This window comes from Aedes aegypti, chromosome 1, assembly GCF_002204515.2.
Source record: "Aedes aegypti strain LVP_AGWG chromosome 1, AaegL5.0 Primary Assembly, whole genome shotgun sequence".
In the NCBI taxonomy this organism is placed as follows: domain Eukaryota; kingdom Metazoa; phylum Arthropoda; class Insecta; order Diptera; family Culicidae; genus Aedes; species Aedes aegypti.
The window spans coordinates 216,704,584-216,725,617 of record NC_035107.1 but is presented as its reverse complement, the minus strand read 5'-3'; the positions used below and the strand labels follow the sequence as shown (position 1 = coordinate 216,725,617).

Here is a 21,034-nt window from a genome sequence, read left to right as displayed (position 1 = left end):
ATTCGAGTGTGGATCCAAAGATTTCAGTGCAGATTATGGGATTCCAGTGTAATCCAGTGTGGATGGTGGTATTTCAGCGTGAATCCTTCAATTCCAATGTGGATCCTGGGATTGTAATATGGATCGTTGGGTTATTGTGTGAATCGCAGAATTTCAGTACCGATCCTGGGATTGCGGTATGGATCCTCTGATTCTAGTGTGAATCCTAGAATTGCAGCATGGATGTCTCCAATGTAGATCTTGGTATTTCGCTGTAAACCTTTTGATTCCTGTGTGGATCCTAAGATCGTAGTGGTATTTCAGTGTGGATCTTCTGATTGTAGTGTAGATTTAGAATTTCAGTGTGGATCCAAGGATTGGAATGTGGATCGCAGAACTTCAGTGTGGAACTTGGGATTACAATGTGGATCCTAGAATTCAAGTACGGATCCTGGAACTCCAATGTGAATCCTGGTATTTCAGTGTGGATTCGTTTATTTCGGTGTGAATCCTGGGATTGTACTGTAAATCTTAGGATATCAAAGTGGATCCTGGGACTGTGATGTGATCGTAGAGTGACAGTGTGGATCTTGGTATTCCAATTTGGGTTTTTGGATTTCAGTTTAGACATTGGGATTATGCATGTTTGTATTTCAGTGTGGATATGGGAGCCTCCATGTAGATCCAGGGATTTCACTGTAGATTTTGGGATTAAAGTATGGATCCTGGGATTTCAGTCTAGATTCTGGTATTTTAGTGTGGATCCTATGATAACATATATATCTTGGGATTAAAGTGAATTTCTTGGGATTGTAGTATGGATTGAGGGATTTCTGTGTAGATACTGGGATTTAAGTGTGGAGCCTGGATCCACCTGTATGGATAAAGGGATTGTAGCGTGAATCGTAGCCTTTCAATGTAGATCCTGGGATTGTAATATGACACACAGGATTTCAATGGATTTTGGCAGCGACCCTAGGTTTTCAGTGTGGATCCTGAGATTTCCGTGTGGATCCTGATATTCCAGTGTTGGTTCTGGGATTCCAGTGTGAATCCTTGTGTTTCAGTATAAAACCTGGTATTCTGGGATTCCAGTGTGAATCCTTGTGTTTCAGTATAAAACCTGGTATTCTGGGATTTCATTGTGGATTCTGGGATTCCAGTGTAGATCTTAATTACATTACATCTTAATTAGATTACAAGCATCTACACCTAAAACCAGGATCCACACTGAGATCTCAGAATCCACACTGGATTCCCAGAATCCATACTGAAAACCTAGGATCCACATTTAATACCAGAATCCACACTGGAGTACAAATTTGTACTCCAGTGTGGATTCTGGTATTAAATGTGGATCCTAGGTTTTCAGTATGGATTCTGGGAATCCAGTGTGGATTCTGAGATCTCAGTGTGGATCCTGGATCCACATTTAATACCAGAATCCACACTGGAGTACAAATTTGTACTCCAGTGTGGATTCTGGTATTAAATGTGGATCCTAGGTTTTCAGTATGGATTCTGGGAATCCAGTGTGGATTCTGAGATCTCAGTGTGGATCCTGGTTTTAGGTGTAGATGCTTGTAATCCGACAGCCTTGCATGTTTCCCGGGAACAAGTAAAAATGGCTTATTATGAATGGGCGGGAAACAAGCTGGCTGATCAGGAAAACGAAATGCCTCACGACCAAAGTCGTGCAAATAGAGAAACAAGAGTGCGTAAAGCTGATTTTCGCCGACGACAAAGTAGAGCTCGCGATGGTTGTCATAACGGGAAAACACGACTCAAACACCTCGAACGAATCTTCGTTCGATTAAAAAGCTGCCTGGTTGATTTCGGAGTCAACTTCTCCAGTAAATGACCAAAAATAACAACAACAAAGACGACACGAAACGTGAATATCCGTCTTTTTAGAATTCTCCCAAAAAAGTCAGAGCACAGACAAACAGACGTAACACTGACGAAATTTCCATCGACCACTCATTTAACGATCATTTCAAATTCTTTATGTTACAAATCTCACAACCAGAGGCGTTTCTCTTCGCGTTTGACGTTTCACACTACCGCCATCTGCCGGTCTTGTTGCACGAAACACCTTTTCGTGCAACATGCTCACCTGATGATGATGGTGTAAACTGGGCGATGGATTTTGAATAAATTTGCTCTAAGTGTTACGTCTGTTTGTCTGTGGTAAGAGGTTGTTTCCGAGATACGACCGCCAAACTGAAGTTGGATAACTTTAGCTTCTTCTATTTCCTGGCTTGAGACCGTCACGAACTTATGAAAGATTTCTAAGAGAACAGCACCAATTTTCGACCCAACACTAATTTTCGACCGATTTTCGATGAGTTTCGACCGACCGATTTTCGATACGGTTTTGGCCTACTTTGTATGAAAATCCGAAAATTGGCACAGAATTTTTGTAGGTCGAAAATAAGTGCTCTTCTAATCAATTTTCGCACTATTTGTTGCATGTCAATTCTGACCTATTATGAACATATTGTGTTATTATTTGGTTGGTTCGATTAACACTTCAACCGGTCGATGGAAGAAGAAGCATGAGCGGTAACTTTTGCTCAACAAACAAATATTCCACTTGAAGGTCCACGCACAGGCTTCTTCCTTGCTCTTGACTTATCCTCTTTCTCCCCCTTTTAATGATCAACTACAAAAGAGAAGCGATTTTACCCACACACAAACTGAGCGTACGAGCTCTGCGGGATGAAGAGTTGACACGTTTGTGGTTGGTTATTTTCATTCCCACAGTGGTTAAGAGTTTGTATTGACAACCTCAGTGCTTAAAAGAGAAAGAGATTATTTTCTCCCTTTCTCAGTTAGAGGGAGAGCATGTTTTCCCATTTCTCAGTTTGGGGAAGAGCATTTCCAGACAGCTCTTCGTTGTCTCTTTGTAGCTCTTTGCCCAAAAGGGCAAAGAGGAAAGCGAAATCATGCTCTTGCGTTGACGGAGAAACCAACCTCAGTTCATCCCAAAAGCAATGATGATGTGTTTACAGAGCCTCGCAGTAAGCTAGAGCTGTCAAATGGAGGATGTGCGTTTGGATAGAGTCAACGTTTCTCTCCACTCTCTCAGCCACGGATTATTCAACCAACATCGAATGCTGACTCATAATTGTTGTGAGCGTACGAGGTCGCTCCATCTATCAGATCAAGATGAGCGAAATAAAGCCTGGTTACACGCATGACCCACTAAGGCTGTGAACCGTTTCACCAGTTCGTTTAACTATTAGTTAAAATTTGACATTTCAATAGTTATTTTCCCCTCAAATGGTTAAATTGAACATCGCAGTCGACCCATTTGAGCTTTGACAGTCGAGTAGTTATTTCAGAACAAAGTTGACAGATGGTTAGTAATTCTCAAATTCACGGGAGCAAAAAATAACTTTCGAACTGTCAAGTTTAACCATGCTCCAGAGCAGGGTTATTTCTAACCGGAGGGGAAATAATTATCGAGCTGTCAAATTTTAACTAAAAGTTAAACGAACTAATGAAACGGTTCACAGCCTAAGATTGATTGCTTAAGTGGCCTTTCGATACTCGTCGTATCCGTGGCGAACGCGCTTAAATTGCATTGAAGCACAATTTCAAACAACTGCCCTTTTCAGGGCCACAATTGATTAAATAATTTTTTTAGTTATCAATTATAGTTTCAGATGATTAGTTTTCAACGGAGATAAATGGCAAACAAAGTTTAACATAGGTTCCCGTCGTTCGGATCGGGCGGCGGTAGCATTTTCGCAGTCTTTTCTGTGTGCATATTTCCATTCGATCGATAATGTCTTACCAAATCGAAACGTGAACAAAGCTGTTGCTGATTAGTTTTAGCTCTGTGTTCGACGAGTTAATACTGATCGATCTAGTATCATGTAGGTAGCGACTGCGACAACGGCATTATGCGATCATCTCTAAATGCGAAACCAACCGGGAGGGATTCTTCATTCAAGTGCCGTTCGCAATTTATCCGACTCATGCACACGTTGTCGACGATTGCCCCGCGCGCGCACAATGGGAAATTTATTTCCCATTTATGGTTGCGTGCAAATGACTGACCAAAATCTGAATCAATCACATTCAATCATCAGTAATGTCGCTCTTCTCGGTGGAAACAACTCTTTTAAAATGAAATTGTCGTCCTGAAAAGGACAGTTGGTAGTAGTCACCGTCGATCAAACTGGGTTTTCATTTCATTGTTAGACAGAAACACACCAAAAGATCACCGAAGACGATTAAATTAAAATGCGATCGGTAATTTTGTGCTTTCTTGTCCATCCTTGTATTCGATGGTTTGCTCACTCCTCCGACGGTAATTATCAAGGCTTCTGGACACATTCTCCACGAATTCGATGGGCTAGCTGGATGCCAAGGGCCATGATGAGCGATTACACGGAACCCGCAGCTTCTAGCTTGGGAATAAACAGCAGCAGCAGCAGCGACGAACGTGTAAAATTTATTCCGATATGAGTCCTTCTCCGGTTGCTGGTCAACGATTGATTGATGCGCGCGTGAAGTCGAATTTGGTTGGCTTCGACTGAACATGGAATAATAAAAAGAAGTAAGAAGAAGACCGAAAGAGGCGTTTCCCTTTGAATGACTAAAGTGGCTAAGATATCGCGCAATGATGTCTGTGTCAGGAAACACAAGAAAAATGTGCTTTTCTATGAAAAATAAGACATGCTTCGATATTTCCCAATTTTTCAATAGTTTAGTCATGAGAATCAATAGTTTTCATTGTTGGAGTATTTCCAGTATTGTCCAGGATTTCCAATCGATTGGTGCAAGAATCTTGAAAATCTATCCGGGAGTTAGTAAGTTATTAACAGTCAAAATCTAACCACTTTCGTGACGCGAGCGATTTTTCGTTTTTCGAAATTGTACCCCAGTATGTTGCCGTAAGACGTTATCCAACGTCAAAAAAGCTGTTCAAACACTCTTGGACTGCAGTGTAATCATTTATTCAAACGCATCTATCTGAATTTCACAGTCCTTATATTCAGTAATTCATTCTATTTCTTCCATCAGCTTAACTTCTACTTTATCGACAATTCAGTTTCTCTTCATATTTACAATCTTATTCTAGGTCTAGGCTTCTACTACTGCATTCCCTCTTCTCTTTATCTACTCTCTTAGGGCGATGACATATTGCAGGAGTAGAGAAGGGATAAAAGGAGAGAAAAGAAAAGAGTCAAAGCTCTCTCAATGCAAACTATATGGAAAACGCGCTTACCTGGTATACTGAAGGCGAAGCGAAGAGGTTCAAAGAGTTCTGTGAAGATCATTTGCTGCTTCGACGCGCAAGAACGCTAGTGAACGCTAGAGGAATGTGATATGACTGCGCTCGTTTTGGGCGTGAATGGAGCACGGATCAGAACGTTTGGTAATGCATTAAATCCATAAATAGGAAAATAAATGGTTGATGTATTAACTTTTGTAACTTTTTTTTTTGAAATTTAATTTTAATCCTTTTCCTTCAATCTAGCATGCTTTGATACCTCTGTAAGTCGATACCTCTCTAACTCGATATTTTCATGAAAAGTTCCAAATGTCCTCCAAACGTAAATAAATTTCATGAATTTGATTGTTATGATTAAATTGATAGTAAAAATAAAGTTTACTGCCAATTTGTGGGTGCTATTTTTTTATTTTTTGCTGAACGGTAAAAAGTGTCACATAGGTAAATGTGGTAAAATTGTATTATTTTTTACGTGAAAATAACTATTCTGAATGTATTTTGTCAAAATTATAAAAAGTTTCAAATTTTCAAAAATATGTGTTCTGTATCTCGATACCTCTTCAACTCGATGGTCCCTTCAATATCGAGTAAGGGAGAGTTAACTGTAATTACAACTGATTTATTAATACACTGTTAATCAGTATTTTTGTTTTTCAAATTATTTCATTGCTTTCTCCAGTTGATTACTACTTCAGAATATCCTTTTTCATTAAATGTGGTGGAAGAATTCCTACTTGGTTTTGCTGGCGTAAATGAAAAACTGTTTTCGAACGAAAACAAGAATAGGAGTGAATAATATTGTGCTTGTTCAGCTCTAACCTCTGTTTTAAGTGTCTATGATACTGACATATTACATTACTAAGATTTTTCAACAATAAAATAATAATGACTAATTATGATTCGTTAATCGAATATTACTTATTGCTATTTGTTTTGTTTCCTGTATATATTTTCCTAATAATACGAGATAAAAAGATGTCGAAGAATATGAACAGTTGATCATGTGAACCTGATGTTTGATTTAAACTATCAACAGTTTAAACATTCGCTCTTGTATAATTTTAAGAGTTCTCTTGGCTTTATATGACTCCATTCAGGCGATTTGAAAAACAGATTGTTCACTGACAGATGGTTTAGCAACCAATAAACTAATACAAATATCTAAATTCGAAAATCAGATGGATTTTCATCGAAAATTCAACTTAAAAGAAAATGCAATATTATTCGTCCCATCCTCCTCACCTATCTAAAATAAATCAATCCAATCCTACGTAAAACAAAACCAAAACAACGCCATAATGGGTTCCAGCCAATTTGATCGGATAAACCTTGAGTATCTGATTTTGCAAAACGCCTCTAAAATAATGAATTCACATAAGAATTCTTGATTACGATGCAATCAAGTGACAATTAAATTTTGAGAAATTTTCAGAAATTCTGTGCAATTCTATGGCTTACATAAAACAAACTTGCTTCGTGTGGATTGCTTTGTCAATGCGGTATAGAAAAAAACGATAAGACATGTTTGTTAAATTCTCAAACCGTATTACCTAGTACAAACTGAAGTCGAGGATGTAAAAGAGAAGCGTACGCGTTGAAGGTCTCTCCATGCATGTTGTATGAAAATCGCGCTTACATGGCATACTGAAGCGATGCGAAGTGGCATGGAAAGTGTGCTAAAGCGTGAAAGCAGTGCGTGTGGTGCTTCGACGCGTCAAAACGCTAGAAGACTATTTAAACTAGTTTTTGCAGCACTCATATTGTGCGTGAATTTGGATCTGATGAAAACAGTTTTGAGAAAATTCAATTGACAAACACAAAAAGGGTTCTTATTTATATTTGAAAAATAAAATGTGCTTTGTACCACTGAACTGATTTTCAATATTATACAATAAAATTTCCTAACTCAAATTTATCCTTATTGGCCATTCCATAGAAAACAATAAAATCTCACAATGTTCCATCACTTATAAATACAAGAGTCGTTATATTTTCAATTATTATAGCCCCAGCTTTCACTATAATAAAGTGGTAAATTGTTCTCAAATTTTACCTAAAAACGAACTGCATTTGGAGCTATTCGTGATCTTGTTTATGACATCGAAAGGATACCCATTAAACGTTTACAGTGCTCGAAGGAAAGGTACACATTTAAAAGAATATTTCATTCCGTAAATACAAACATGATCTTAAATCTATAACTAGTGTGTTGCTTTAGTAAATGTAAAGCAATTCTTCGTTCATAACAATAGAAGTTTAATCATTTAATTTTGTGTGAAAAAAGGCATTAAACTTCTCGAAAATTATACTTATTTTTTAATATTCGGTTCACACTTAAACGTTTCGCCGAGAATTCAATAGCTGAGAATTTGGTAATTTTTCAATCCACATTTTTTGCCGAGATCTCAGCAAACTTTACCAAGATTTGGTAAACATCCGAGATATCGGTAAAAGTTTTGCCGATTTTGTTCTCGGCGATTCTGTTTAAGTGTGTTGGCCTAATAGCCATCATTATGCACAACCAGTACACACTTAAAAAATATCACCGACTCCGGTAATTTTTTTAGCGAAATATAAACCGCTGAGCGCTCGGTAATGTTTTCGGTAAAGTTAAGGATTACCGAACAATAAAATAGGATGATTAGAACAAAATAAATTTCATATTGATGTCAAAGTCCATCGATTTATTTCGCGTTTTCGTTTTTATACCGTTTGAAGATGAACTGCTCGTCTGTTTATGAAGATGGGAAACCATTGGCATCACCAACAACTCGAACGCGCGCTTCAAATCTTGAGCTACAATCCTAGCTCATATGCAACTGTTCACCTCTTTTGCAAAAAACCACCACCGAATCCGTCATAGGTGTTTATGTTGGTTAATGTGATGATGCTATCCAGAAACGTAATTGGGCAGTTACAACAACGACAAGTACTACAACGAAAATATTTTATTCAACCTTAAACAATAGGTTTTTTTAATAAAATCACTCACTACTACTACTTACGGAAAACAATCAGAGAATATTAAACGGATGCAATACTATCGCGTTGACTATCACACAGAAACAAATATGGCGGTCTCAAAAATATCAAATTACAATTTGATCGGTAGCGAAGCCAACCTTCGAACTTTCAAGTGCACAAGACTGGAGAATCTTTCAACAGTCCACGATAAAAATCAATCTACAGTTAACTCTCCCTTACTCGATATTGAAGGGACCATCGAGTTAGGGAGGTATCGAGTTACAGAACACAAAACCAGTGCAACTGCGATCCAAGAGACCATCGAGTTAGCCATGAAAACCAACTTTTACTATGGTTCTCTAACTCGATATCGAGATACGGAATATCGAGTAAGGGAGAGTTAACTGTAATTACTTGCTTGTTGGTAGTGACCAATGGGATAAATTTTCAACTAGGAGCGCTGTTTGGTTCTCAAGTTTTATGCTCTTGAAAATTTGAGGTGTGGATTGGCTTCGTTTATAATCACCTTAAGCATTGTAGCACTACGAACTGAAGTACGGTGAAAAATTACAGTCTACGGCGAATCTAAACAATTTACAGTTTTTTCGGTAAATAAAACGGCTTTTTCGGTAAAAGTGGACGAACATTGTTTTGATTTTTTTATATATAATATAGGGGGGTTCGGTAAATCTCGTTTGTAATACCGAAACTTCAGTTAAATATTTATTTACAGTACGTTGCCGGTAAAAAACATTACCGAACAACGAGAAAAAATCCAAGTGTGTACCAATTATGTTTTGATCTTGAATTAATCAATTTGTCTTTTTAATAGTTATTTTGGTAGTGATTCAAATTTAAGAACTGTGTCATGAAAATCTGGATAAACTATTCATTGGTCATTTCATTAACGTGCTCAATCGTGTGTTCAGTCATGTAAATTAACAACAACTCATTAATGCTGTTATAATTTTAATATTGTATATACTATTAATCATATCCTAGGATTGCTATTTCTACTTGTTTCGTTTAGGTTTTATGGGTTAATTCACAAATTTCATACGCAAAAAATTGTCATTTTTCACACCCAACCACCCCCTTGTAACGCAATTTGTATGAATATTTTTCAAATTTTATAGGAGCTGTAACATCTTCAGTACACCCACCCACCCCTTTTAGCGTTATGAAATTTGTCGGTCCTACATAGAAATTTTTAGTGGACTGGACTGCCGAATGATGACGAAAAACAACTTGCTTTGTGATTTGAACGGTTTTCTTGTACGTCATCACGAAGCAATGCTCCTGCTTGATGAAATGATTTTTACCCCCTTGCTATTCGTGATCAAACGTCAACTTCCCACCGCAAAATCGCTAGTGTTTGGAGGTGATGTTAACCTCCAAATTGCGAAATCATCACCTCCAAGATAGTTCTAATACCCTCCGTTGTATGAATTATGGTGGCGCGTCGATCGTCGCAAGTTTCTCGTTAAACAGTCAATACATTCTACAGAGTCGCCTTTACAGGCGCCAGTTGATGCAGATGGACATGGGAAAAGAGAAAAAACCGAATGAAGCAGCCATGCGCTCTCTCTCTCTCTGGTTGCAAGCAGCATGCTGTTGCTGAAGCACAAAATCAATGAAAACAAGGAGCGCATTGAAACTCTTTCGAAACCTCTACCAGTATGCCATACACTCTGGCAAATAAATTAACGAACTTCAGAAAATTTCCCTTATGAAGCCTGGAAAAATCTATAAAAGCCTATTTCAAAAGGCTAATATGGATTTTATACCATTGAAATGGGAATCATAATGGAAAAAATAGATGAATATAATGAACGCCTACAAATTTCATTGCGCCCCTTGATGATTTTCATTGCTATTATTAGTAATTTCCATTGAAATGATAATTATAATCGAGTAAGAAGTTAAACTTAATGAACAATTACACATTTCAATGCGTGCCTTATGATTTTTATTGATGTTATTAGTCATTTCCATTAAAATGATAATCAAAATAGAAAAAAAATTGAGTTTAATGTACAATTACAAATTTCATTGTGCGCCTTACGATTTCTATTGTTGTCATTAGTGTGGAAAAGTTATAAGACTGTTATTATGAAAACGTAAAGAAGCGTACTGAGTAGAAATTGGAAACGCTTAAGTTGATTGCGGATTCACTTACTCACGCCTGATCAATTTTCTTCGATATTTGCAAGGGTAATATTTTAGTAAATATATTAACGAATTTGGAGTTGATAAAAATTTTATTTTTCAGCGGCAGTTTGGAGATTACAATATAAAATGAGAAAAGCTGGACGAAACATGAGTGATTCAAAGAATATCCAACCTCAAAATCATCGCTACCGTTATCACCCTACATAATATTACTAAAGGAAACAAGTATTTGGAAACGAAAATACGCACTTTTTGTGGGAATGAAAATTACATTATTTGTAAAAGCATTTTTCAATAAATAGAGAATGATGATTCAGCTCACATCTTACAAAATAATAATGATTAAATCAATTGTACATTTTTCGAATGTCTGATTTGCACACCAACTAGTATAAACGAACTTCCATTTCTAAATGTCGAATTTCTGAACTTTGGCTAATTTATTTCTCAGCACGTCGAAGAAAAAATCATCAAAAATTTCATCAATATGCCGATTGAACAGCATACTGTTTATAATAATTTCCGTTATGAATAGTAATGTACTTAATACTGCAGAAGTATTGAATCCATAAAATTTTATGTCAATGTTCATAATGCTGGTCTATGAAATAAGCAAGATATCACAATGGCATAATTTAGATTAATTCATAAGACGAAGTAATGAAATGCTTACCGATTTCTTGTGGCAAATAAACATAAGTGAAAATAATGAACTTCGTTAGTATTTTTGCCTGAGTGTACCATTTTTACCGCTTCTCTTCTCTTTTCGCCAACACTTCACTTCACTTCTCTTCTCTTTCAATATGTCATCGCCCTTACTCTCTTCTGTGCGGTAAATTCATTTATGTGCGGTGCGACGGGTGGTGTTCATCGGGATTTGAAAATTATGTTGCCGGATGCCGACGCACATACGGAACGAACGGTAGGCCCAACATGAACGGTGCGGCCACGCAAACGGTTCAACTCGGGCTAGGGGCAAAATTCACCATGGGCATAGGAGAAAAATGAACGAGTACTCACGGTTTGATTTCACTTGCGTGGAGGCATTGACGGTTGCTGCCGCACCTCACGTGGCCGACACGCGGTTCTCCTCGGGATGTCGCGCTCGATCTTACTTGTTCATCGGGTTGCCGTCCTCAACGGCATTCGTGGACATGCTCGACGGGGTACAGCCGTCACATCGGTGGTCGTCACCAATGATGGCTCTGTCGGTAGCGTGCGTGACTCTCACGCGGGGGTCACCAGTTCGAGACGTTCGACGGATCTTCACTGGTTATTGACACGGAAATCTGTTGGGTTGGTGTATATCGGTCCGAAACCGAACCTTATGAATCGCTCGCTGTTGTCGCCCTGCCAAAGGCTCGGGTTGATGTACGCTTTTGCCCGCTCCGGCCCACGCGTACAGCGGAGAAAAAAATCCGAAGCTGGAAAGCGGGGTCGAAAACGGTCGCTAACTAAGGTGTGACGGGCCTTGCAACTTGCCACGAACCTAGTTAAAAAGAACGTCGCACAATACGGGACATTCAGGACTTGCACCTTGAACAATGTAGTTTGCCGTATTCAACACCTGAATTAGCTGTCGTATCAACTAGTCACACTAAAACCGCCAACTCGCACAAAACACAAAGCATTCCAGTGTTTATCCTGGTATTTCAGTGTTAGTCCAAGGTTAATAGTGTGGATCCTGCGTTTCCAGCGTGGATACAGAGATTCCAGTGTGGTTACTAGAATTTCAGTATGGATCCTAGGAAACCAATGTGGATTCTTAGACTCCAGTGTGGATGCTGGGATTACAGTGTAGATCCGCGTGGATTCTGGTATCCCAGTGTGGATTTTAAGATAATAGCGATGCCAGATCCAGTGTAGATACTGGGTATCCAGTGAGGATCCTGAGACTCTAGTCTGTATCCTGGAACTCCATTGTTGATCCTGGGATTAAAGTGTGAATGTTGTAATTCCAGTATGGATTCTTTGACTCCAGTATGGATCCTGGGAGTTCAGTGGGGATCCTGGAATTGCAGTTTGGATACTGGGATAGTGTGGATCCTGGGAATCCATTGTGGATCCTGAGACTCCAGTGTATAAACTGGAACACCCTTGTTGATGCTGGGATTATAGTGTGGATGTTGTGATGGATCGTTTTACAAAGAGATGGTATTTTAGTGTGGATCCTGAGTTTCTTCTTCTACTTTGATTTATTTAACATGGTGTCATTCACCTCTAATCCTGAGTTTCCAGCATGGAAATTGAGATTTTAGTGTGGATCCTCGGATTCCACTGTGGATACAGGAATTCTAATGTAAATCCTAGCATTCCAATGTGGATTTTGGGATTCAAGTTTGAATTCTAGTGTTTCATGTGAGATTCTAGTTTGGATTGTGTTACTTCATTGTGAATTCCAGGCTTCTAGTATAGATATTAGGGATATTAGGATTCGAATATAGGATTGTAACCTTGAGATTCTAGTGTGATTTTTCCAGTGTGCATCTTGCGATTTCAGTGTATATCCTGGAATTGAAACATGGATGCTTGATTTCTAAAGTGATTCCCGGGATTCCAGTGTGGATCCGCGGCTTACGGACTGAATTCTCTTATTCCAGTGTATATCCTGGGATTCCAGTATAGGTCCTGGATTTCTGGTGTGGATTCTAGGATTTCAGTGTGGACAGTGGGGATTTTAAATTAAAAGAGGTTGCTGGTATTCAGTGAGGATTCTTTTATTTATAATACATGAAAAATCCTTAGATTTCTACTTAATCTTTTACTTTGTGATGTGGAGGTTCTCAAACATAAAACAACTTTAAACACATGATGAACAGCACTCAAAAACGCCGGCAGCTTCCCGATCTGCCTGTCCTTTTTTTCGTTGCCGTAAAATCAATCAATAAATTGTGCTCTTGAAAATTTGTAGTTTGGCTTCGATCTTCACCTTAATGTCTAATGTACCTACCTCTGCATAACGATAACTCATCTCATCTTTCTCTATCTTCCTACAGATCGCATCCCGGCCAGACTGGTGCTCTACTTCCTGTCGTGGTCCGGTTTTCTCGTTTCGTTCATGATGCGCAACGATATCAACTTCGCCCTGGTGGCCATGGTACGCGACAGCTCGTCCAACTCGTCGATCAACAGCCACTGTGCGCCCTCCAGTATGGCTCTGGCAGGAACATCACCGCTGGTACCGGTGGTGGCCAATGGAAACTTTTCCGATCTGTTGCTGAGCAATTTCTCCGCATCTGCCGACGATATGGGAGACCTGATGGGAGACGTGGTGGTGGAAACAACATCATCCAAGCACAACGAGAATCTGTATGGGAACTTTGACTGGGACTCGACGGTACAGGCCGTCATCAAGGGTTCGTTCTATTGGTGCTACGTGCTGTCGCAGGTAGCCGGCGGTGTGGCCACTCAATACTTTGGCACCAAGAGCGTGTTTGGCTGGAGCCAATTCTTCACGGCTGCCTGCAGCTTATGCATTCCGTACGCTTCGGATATTCATTACGGAGTGGTTATTTTGTTACGGTCGATCCAAGGCTTCGCCAGTGGGTTGACCTGGCCTGCGATGTACGCCATCGTGGGATATTGGATACCGCCAGTCGAACGAAGTCGATTCATGTCCAGTTTTCAAGGGTTCAGTATCGGCATAGGATTGACGTACCCGTTGTGTGGATTCATCATTGCGCACTTTGGCTGGAGATTGGTGTTCTACACTACCGGGACGATTGGAATGGTTTGGTGCCTGTTTTGGTATTTGCTAGCCTTCAATACTCCTCAAGAGCATCCGCGGATAACGCCTGAAGAGCTGGAATACATAGAATTGAACGTGAGCGAAGATATCAAAAATGGTCAAGGCATGAAGGTACCATGGAAGAAGATATTCACATCGATGCCGGTGTACGCCATTGGATTGACCACTTTCGGCAGAATTTGGGTTCATTACACGTTCATAATGTCCGGACCGGAGTACATGCAGAAGATTCTTTGCTTCGACATCCAGCAAAATGGACTTCTTAGCGGAACGCCATTCTTGTGTTCTTACCTTTCTTCGGTGCTTTTCTGCTACATTGCCGACATTCTGGTTCACAAACAGCTGATGACGTTGACCAACGTGCGGAAACTGTTCACTGCCCTCTCGCAGATCGTTCCGGGGGTTTTGGTGCTGCTGGTTGGTTACCTCGGGTACAACATCGTGATTGTGCTGGTGCTGTGGTTCGTTGCCGTAACGTTCATCACGGCCTCGTATGCCGGCGCCATGGCGAACATCGTGGACATCGCACCGAATCTGGCCGGACCCGTGCTGGCATTTGCGCAGACCATACACATGACGGCGTCGTTCCTGCAACCCCTCGTGACCGGAGTTATGGTGACCGATGCCGTAAGTTTTTCAACAGTTTAATTGAGCAAATGTCGCTTAATCTGTGTTCATTTGAAAATCCAATCTTTAGGCATTTTTGCCGGCGTAAGCGTTGAAAAATCAGCATTTTAGAACTGAACGAAATCAGACCAACTAGGATATTTAAAGTGATTTGGACAGACCGTTACGCTTATTTAATTTCGACATTTCCATTCGATTTTGCCGTAAACATTCAAATCATATACGTCCAAAATACATTTTATTAGATGCCTCCCAAACCTTTTTTTTTTATTGAATACATGTTGGTTATTCAAGCCTAGCACCAAAAAGTGCGTATAGTCTATAGATGATGCAACGTGTAAGCCTAAGTAACTAAAAGATCGACTTCCCATGATAATTTACACTTTCAAGTTCCAAAAAATACATACGGAAACTTCTAGGAACTTTTAAATTCAATTCAAGTTCTAAGAAGTATCTTAAGCTGCTTTTAACCTTTCAGTCGTCGTGTGGTTGGCCACCGTCAGAACCACCACGCTGCTGTTGTGAACGAAAAGCGAGGTTTTTTCACCAGTGTTGTACAAAATACAACAGCGCGACGACTGAAGTGTTAAGCTGAATAAGAGTTCCACTGTGAACTTCTGCAGAACTTCAGGGAGAACTTCTATAATCTCTCCCATAAATTCCTAAAAAAGTTCGCTATGAATCTCTTTTTAACCGCGATTCCATCGGTAAAGAAGATAAGAAACCGGTTGACTGAAAAGTTTTGTTTAGGGTTCATTCAAATATTACGTAATGCAAAATTTGCCAATTTAGGACTCCCCTCCCTCCCCCACGTAACAGCTTTTGTATGGAAATTTTTAAATTTTTGTATGAAACGTAACACTATGTCAGACCCCCTCCCTCCCCCTGTTGCGTTACGTAATATTTGAACAATCCCTTACCAGTAACGAGTGCGAACATTTGTAGTGATCTCAAAAGCAATCCAAGCACGCACTAATATTTCCTCGCAACAAAACCCTTGTTAAAATAATATGAAAGTGTTACCTTGGAATTTATTAAAAAAAAAAAAATAGTAGAAAACAATAAAAACTTTTTTTCTGCTCCTTTGCACTTTGTGGTGCCTTCTAATAAGGCAGCATCCCTTTATTACGTAACGCTCAAATAGATAATTGTCGAACAATTCCCTCCATAACGGTTTTTGTATAAAAAAAATGTATGGGCCCTAACGCTTGAGCCTACACTGAAACAAGCATTGCAGTAATGAGAACCGGGGCCCAGATAGCCGTAGCGGTAAACGCGCAGTAATTCAGCATGACCATGCTGAGGGTCGTGGGTTCGAATCCCGCTGGTCGAGGATCTTTTCGTAAAGGAAATTTTCTCGACTTCCCAGGGCATAGAGTATCTTTGTACCTGCCACACGATATACACATGCAAAAATGGTCAATCAGCAAAGAAAGCTCTCAGTTAATAACTGTGGAAGTGCTCATAAGAACACTACGCTGAGAAGCAGGCTTTGTCCCAGTTGGGACGTAACGCCAGAGAGAAAAAGAAAAAGTAATGAGAACCATGAACATATTTTTAAATTTACTATTCCAACCAAGATTGAGCTATGATGGACACTTTTATTTGCGTTTTGTTCCTTCTCAATCCAACCGCATCGCTAGCCGTGTGGTAAGCGTTCGCGCTTGACAATCGCCAGATCCTCGGTTCGATTCTGGCCTGCTGCAAGGTTAAACCATGATATAATCATTTTTACTGTCGGAATGGTGCCATGGTAAAATTGAAAACACAAACTGCTCGAAATAAATGCGAATTTAGTCTGCACAAATCAAGTGGTGTTGTGTCTTTAATTTAACCCTCTTCTATCAGAAGTAGTATTTTCAACCGCAACGCTGTTCTCAGTGTACACTGAAACAAGCGTTGAAGTAATGAGAACCATGAACAACACTCAGGCAAATGGACTATCGATAAACATAGGAACCCCTTATGAAAATTCGCCACAAGAAATCGGATTGAAGTTCATAAATTTGCCTTATGAAACCGAAATTTGAAAACAAAAATAGTTTTCGTGGCAACCTGGAATCGAACCAAGAACCTTACGATCGATAGGCTCGTGCGTACGCCCCGCGCCTATCGACGCCATGATGTGGGACGATGCTGAAACGATACATAAAGCGTTCGTATTGCAATAATCGTTCCACCTTTCATAAGGCAAAATGTATGAAATTCGATAGTCCAGTTCGCTGCGTGAACACTTAAACAAGCATTGAAGTAATGAGAACCATGAGCAAGTTTTTAATTCATTATTCCAACCACGATTGAGATATCATGAATGCTTTTTACACAGACAAACAGACGTCACACTCTCACCGATGCCCATCGACCATATTTTTAACGGCCGATTCAAATATATGGTAGGTGGCCAATCCACCACCCGCAGCGCTCGCATCGTTTTTGTTCGTGTTTGACGTTTACACACTACCGCCATCTGTTGGTCCATCGGCCAAACACACCGATTTTAGCATTGGGCGTCTGTGCTTTTTATTTGAGTTTTGTTCCTTCTCCATCCAACCGTATCGATAGCCGTGCGGTATGCGTTCGCGTTTGATAATTGCTAAAACCTCGGTACGATTCTGGCTTGCTACAAAGTTTTTTACCATGGTATAGTAGTTTTTACTATCGAAATGGTGCCATGGTAAAATTGAGTGCACAAAATAATCGAAATAAATGCGAATTTCTTCTTCTTCTTCTTCTGGTGGTACGTCCCAACTGGGACAAAGCCTGCTTCTCAGTTTAGTGTTCTTATGAGCACTTCCAAAGTTTAACTGAGAGCTTTCTTTGCCGATTGACCATTTTTGCATGTGTATATCGTGTGGCAGGTACGAAGATACTCTACTCTATGCTCTGGGAATCGAGAAAATTTCTTTTGAAGAGATCCTCGTGGTGATTCAACTTTTGTTCATTCCAATGCATAACGCTGAACATTGACTTAAGTTTTAGTATTTAAAGAGCATCTTCTTAGCTCCTTATAGGGCAAAATTTTTATTCAGCTGTCATTACCATTATTAAACAATAATTAAACATGCATGCTTATTTGTGGCTCTAATTGTTAGTTGGGTTTGCTAACGGTCAGTCGATACTTCCATTCAGAAACTCGTTCAGTTCCTCATGTTGTGCGTCACAAAATGTTATCATCAGCGTCGTATTTTTTTTTAAATCCTCCAAATAAACATCGACACTAAACAATTTTCCATTATTGTCCCATTACAGCAAAATCTCAACCAATGGCTGCACGTGTTCGGCGTTAGCTCGGCGGTGGCCATCAGCTGCTACCTGGTGTTCCAGTTCTTCGGCACGGCCGAAATCCAACCCTGGAACTATCCGGTGCCGGATCCGGAGGTCTGTTCAACGGACGATTCGGCGGTGATCGCGAACCAACCGATGCTCAAAGTATCGTCGGTAAGCGGCGCCGGGTACAAATACAACCGCGAAGACGACGACGAGAACGATAGCAGTGATAATTAAAGTTAAATACGTTAGGCTAGGATCAGGCCCCTGACAACCATATATCGATACACAGTGTTCTTCGTAGCCAGGATATCCCGGGCGATAAGTGAATATCGCCCACTGTCAGTTGTAAGAACTGTGAAAATAAAGACCATTGTTTTGTTTGATTGTTTGTTATGGTTTGATTATCAATTTTTGATATTGTTAAATCAGCTAATAATGTGCCAAAAAGTTGAAGCACATTCAACATTTCGATGGTTTTGGAAGAAGAGAAAACTTTGAAATGCATCCTGCAAGCCTCCAAGCAAGCAATCAGTTATTTTATTGCGACACTTGCTCGATTACGGATCATAAACATTAAACAAAACTTCGCATCCTGATTGCACTCTCGATTCAATTTACCCGAAAATGGGTAAACACATGGAGATGTTGACTACGCTAGAAGTCGTCCCGTGCCATGGGCCTGGCTAGGATAGTTTCGGACTGTATAGAGGTTTTTGATCGACACAGAGATCGCTAAAAGAAAAGTGATAAAGAGATTAGTGCAGGATATTCGTTTGGGATGTTGAATGAAAAGCCTATCGTTCGTTGAACGGGCAAGAGTGTTGCGAGATGAGGTATTATGGGAGATTCAGAATGGTTGAGTTGCGTTACCACGAACCATTATTAATGGTAATGAAACTTTACCATGCACAAAGAATCAGCAGTTTTTAGATAAGGCAAGCGGATCGAAACAGACTAGGTGAAGAAAAATACAGTGCACTTTTCAAAGCTAGAATTTAAGAAATGTTATGAACTTTGGTAAGGCCGCAGCAATGCACAGCGTAATAGTTATTTGAAGCAGAATTCCAACAATTAACAACTAAGTTAAACACAGATGAAACAATATATCCATCGTAGGACGGCTAACGATTGCATGCACAGTTACTTAAAGACACACGGTGAGGTGGTTTGTTCGGAGTAGAGGAGTATTGCGCGTTTTCGCTCTTTTTTAATAAAGTTTTGACCTCTGTTATTGAGTTATTGCGAGAAAATGCTAAAATCCCAATCAACTGAATCAAATGGAGAAATGTGCAAGTCTATAATACTTACAATCAGATGTAACAAATAACGATTCATTTTTCATTCACAAAGCATGATCGTGCAAAAGGAACCAAAGCGATTTGATGTAACTGCGAAGATAAGCGTTTTTGATCAAGATCCTCGTCCTCGGTACAAGTATTTATCACGTAACGTGCAGTTAATACAAAATAAGAACAGTTAGAAGTTACAAGATGTAGATTTATGATTTTTACAGAAAGTGTTGTATCCAACGTGGCTTGCCGAGTTGGACAATTACGACAAGTGCTGTAAAAATCGAGTTCTGCAACGAGTTGCGTACAACATTTTTTGCAATTTCGGAAAAGGCCACTTGATGGTATAAGAAATCACATCGGGATGCGTTCAACTTCATTTCAAAATATCTGAAAATTGTTGTATAATGATTTATTACACAACTTAAAACAGTTGCGCAATGAAAGCTAATTGCGTAATAGTCATTACGCAACTGATTTCAGAAGATAATTCCTACTGATTTAACAAAAAAGATTGATGATAGATTCTTATTTTACTTGAGTTTATTTCTATTTCAGCTTATTTGTCGAAGCCCACAAGTTTTGAATTTTGCGCGAAAATGAGCAAAGCATCTTTTGTTTACTGCCCAGTTTGTCCCTTAGTAGACGTAAGCGCCAACATGGACAAAATTAAGTTTTTAATTACTATGCATTCTTTATAAATGCGAAAATATACCAGAAGTGATTTCGCATGAGAACGCACACCAATTTTTCTGAACGTAGTTTTGTCTCGAGGGTTTTTAGAAAGTCTAGCTGGAAAATAAGCTTGCTTAAACAATGACTGCTTGTTGACGTCACTTGACAATAACGTCAGTTCATACATACAAATGAAAGAACAATCCCTGTTTGGTCAGAAAAGTTGGTGCATGCGTTTTCAGATGAAAAAAAATACGTAATGAATCATAATTTTTCCTGGTCCACTTTACGTAATTACGTCATCTATGCAAATATGGGCAGTTTACTGTGGACAAACATCAAAGAAAGAGAAGCGCCGTGTACATATTATTCTATATTTCCACATGTGAAGCAAAACGTTTATTGATTGTTCTAGAAACTATAGACAAAAAATGAGGAACAATGTGTAGCACTCACATACTCACCTAACCAAGCGAAACAGTTATTAAAGTACATATAATGTTATTTAGGTTTCTAGTTTTACCGGATCTCACTCTTATAGATACTTGCAGAGATATAAATGATAAAACCGATGATTAAAGAAATAAATTTTGTAATAAACACGTTTGCGCCTGTAACCACAGTGTATAACAGAATATTTGTTTTATTTTTTGACGTTGGAGAACGTCCTTCGGCATTATGTGGGGGTACAATTCCAAAAAACGAAAAATTGAGCATTGTAACGAAAAATGGTCAGGTTTTGACCGCTAATAACTCAGCCGTTTATCGATAGATTTTCAATATTAATACATCAATCGATCGGAAATTTATCTACGCGTCGATTCAAATGGAGGACACTATTGATTATTGGCAACAAACTATTGAAAAATCGTAAAATGTTGACCCCTTTCTTATCTAACCAATCACGTTCAAGCACATTTTTCGATTCCGCTTCCCACTATAAAAGCGCACCGGTCTTGCTTCTTCCCTTAGTCTTCTTTTTACGGTCGGACTGTGAACACGGTCGGGCGAGTCATTTTCGCTTTGTGTTTGCACCCGCGTCAGAGGAAGACGCAAGGTTAA

The 21,034-nt window shown here is 39.4% G+C and overlaps 1 protein-coding gene across 3 annotated transcripts in view; it reads left to right on the top strand.

Moving 5' to 3' along the window:
* LOC5569234 (sialin) overlaps nucleotides 1–20,607 on the top strand; it is a 97,692-nt gene extending 77,085 nt beyond the window's left edge. For all 3 annotated transcript variants that reach the window (XM_021857572.1, XM_021857573.1, XM_021857571.1), the window contains exons 3-5: nucleotides 13,360–14,738; nucleotides 17,988–18,262; nucleotides 18,696–20,607. In XM_021857572.1, the coding sequence (XP_021713264.1) occupies nucleotides 13,360–14,738; nucleotides 17,988–18,242 (1,634 nt within the window). In that variant the 3' untranslated portion in view covers nucleotides 18,243–18,262; nucleotides 18,696–20,607. The remainder of the gene's footprint in view (nucleotides 1–13,359; nucleotides 14,739–17,987; nucleotides 18,263–18,695) is intronic.
* The last annotated feature ends 427 nt before the right edge of the window (nucleotides 20,608–21,034 follow it).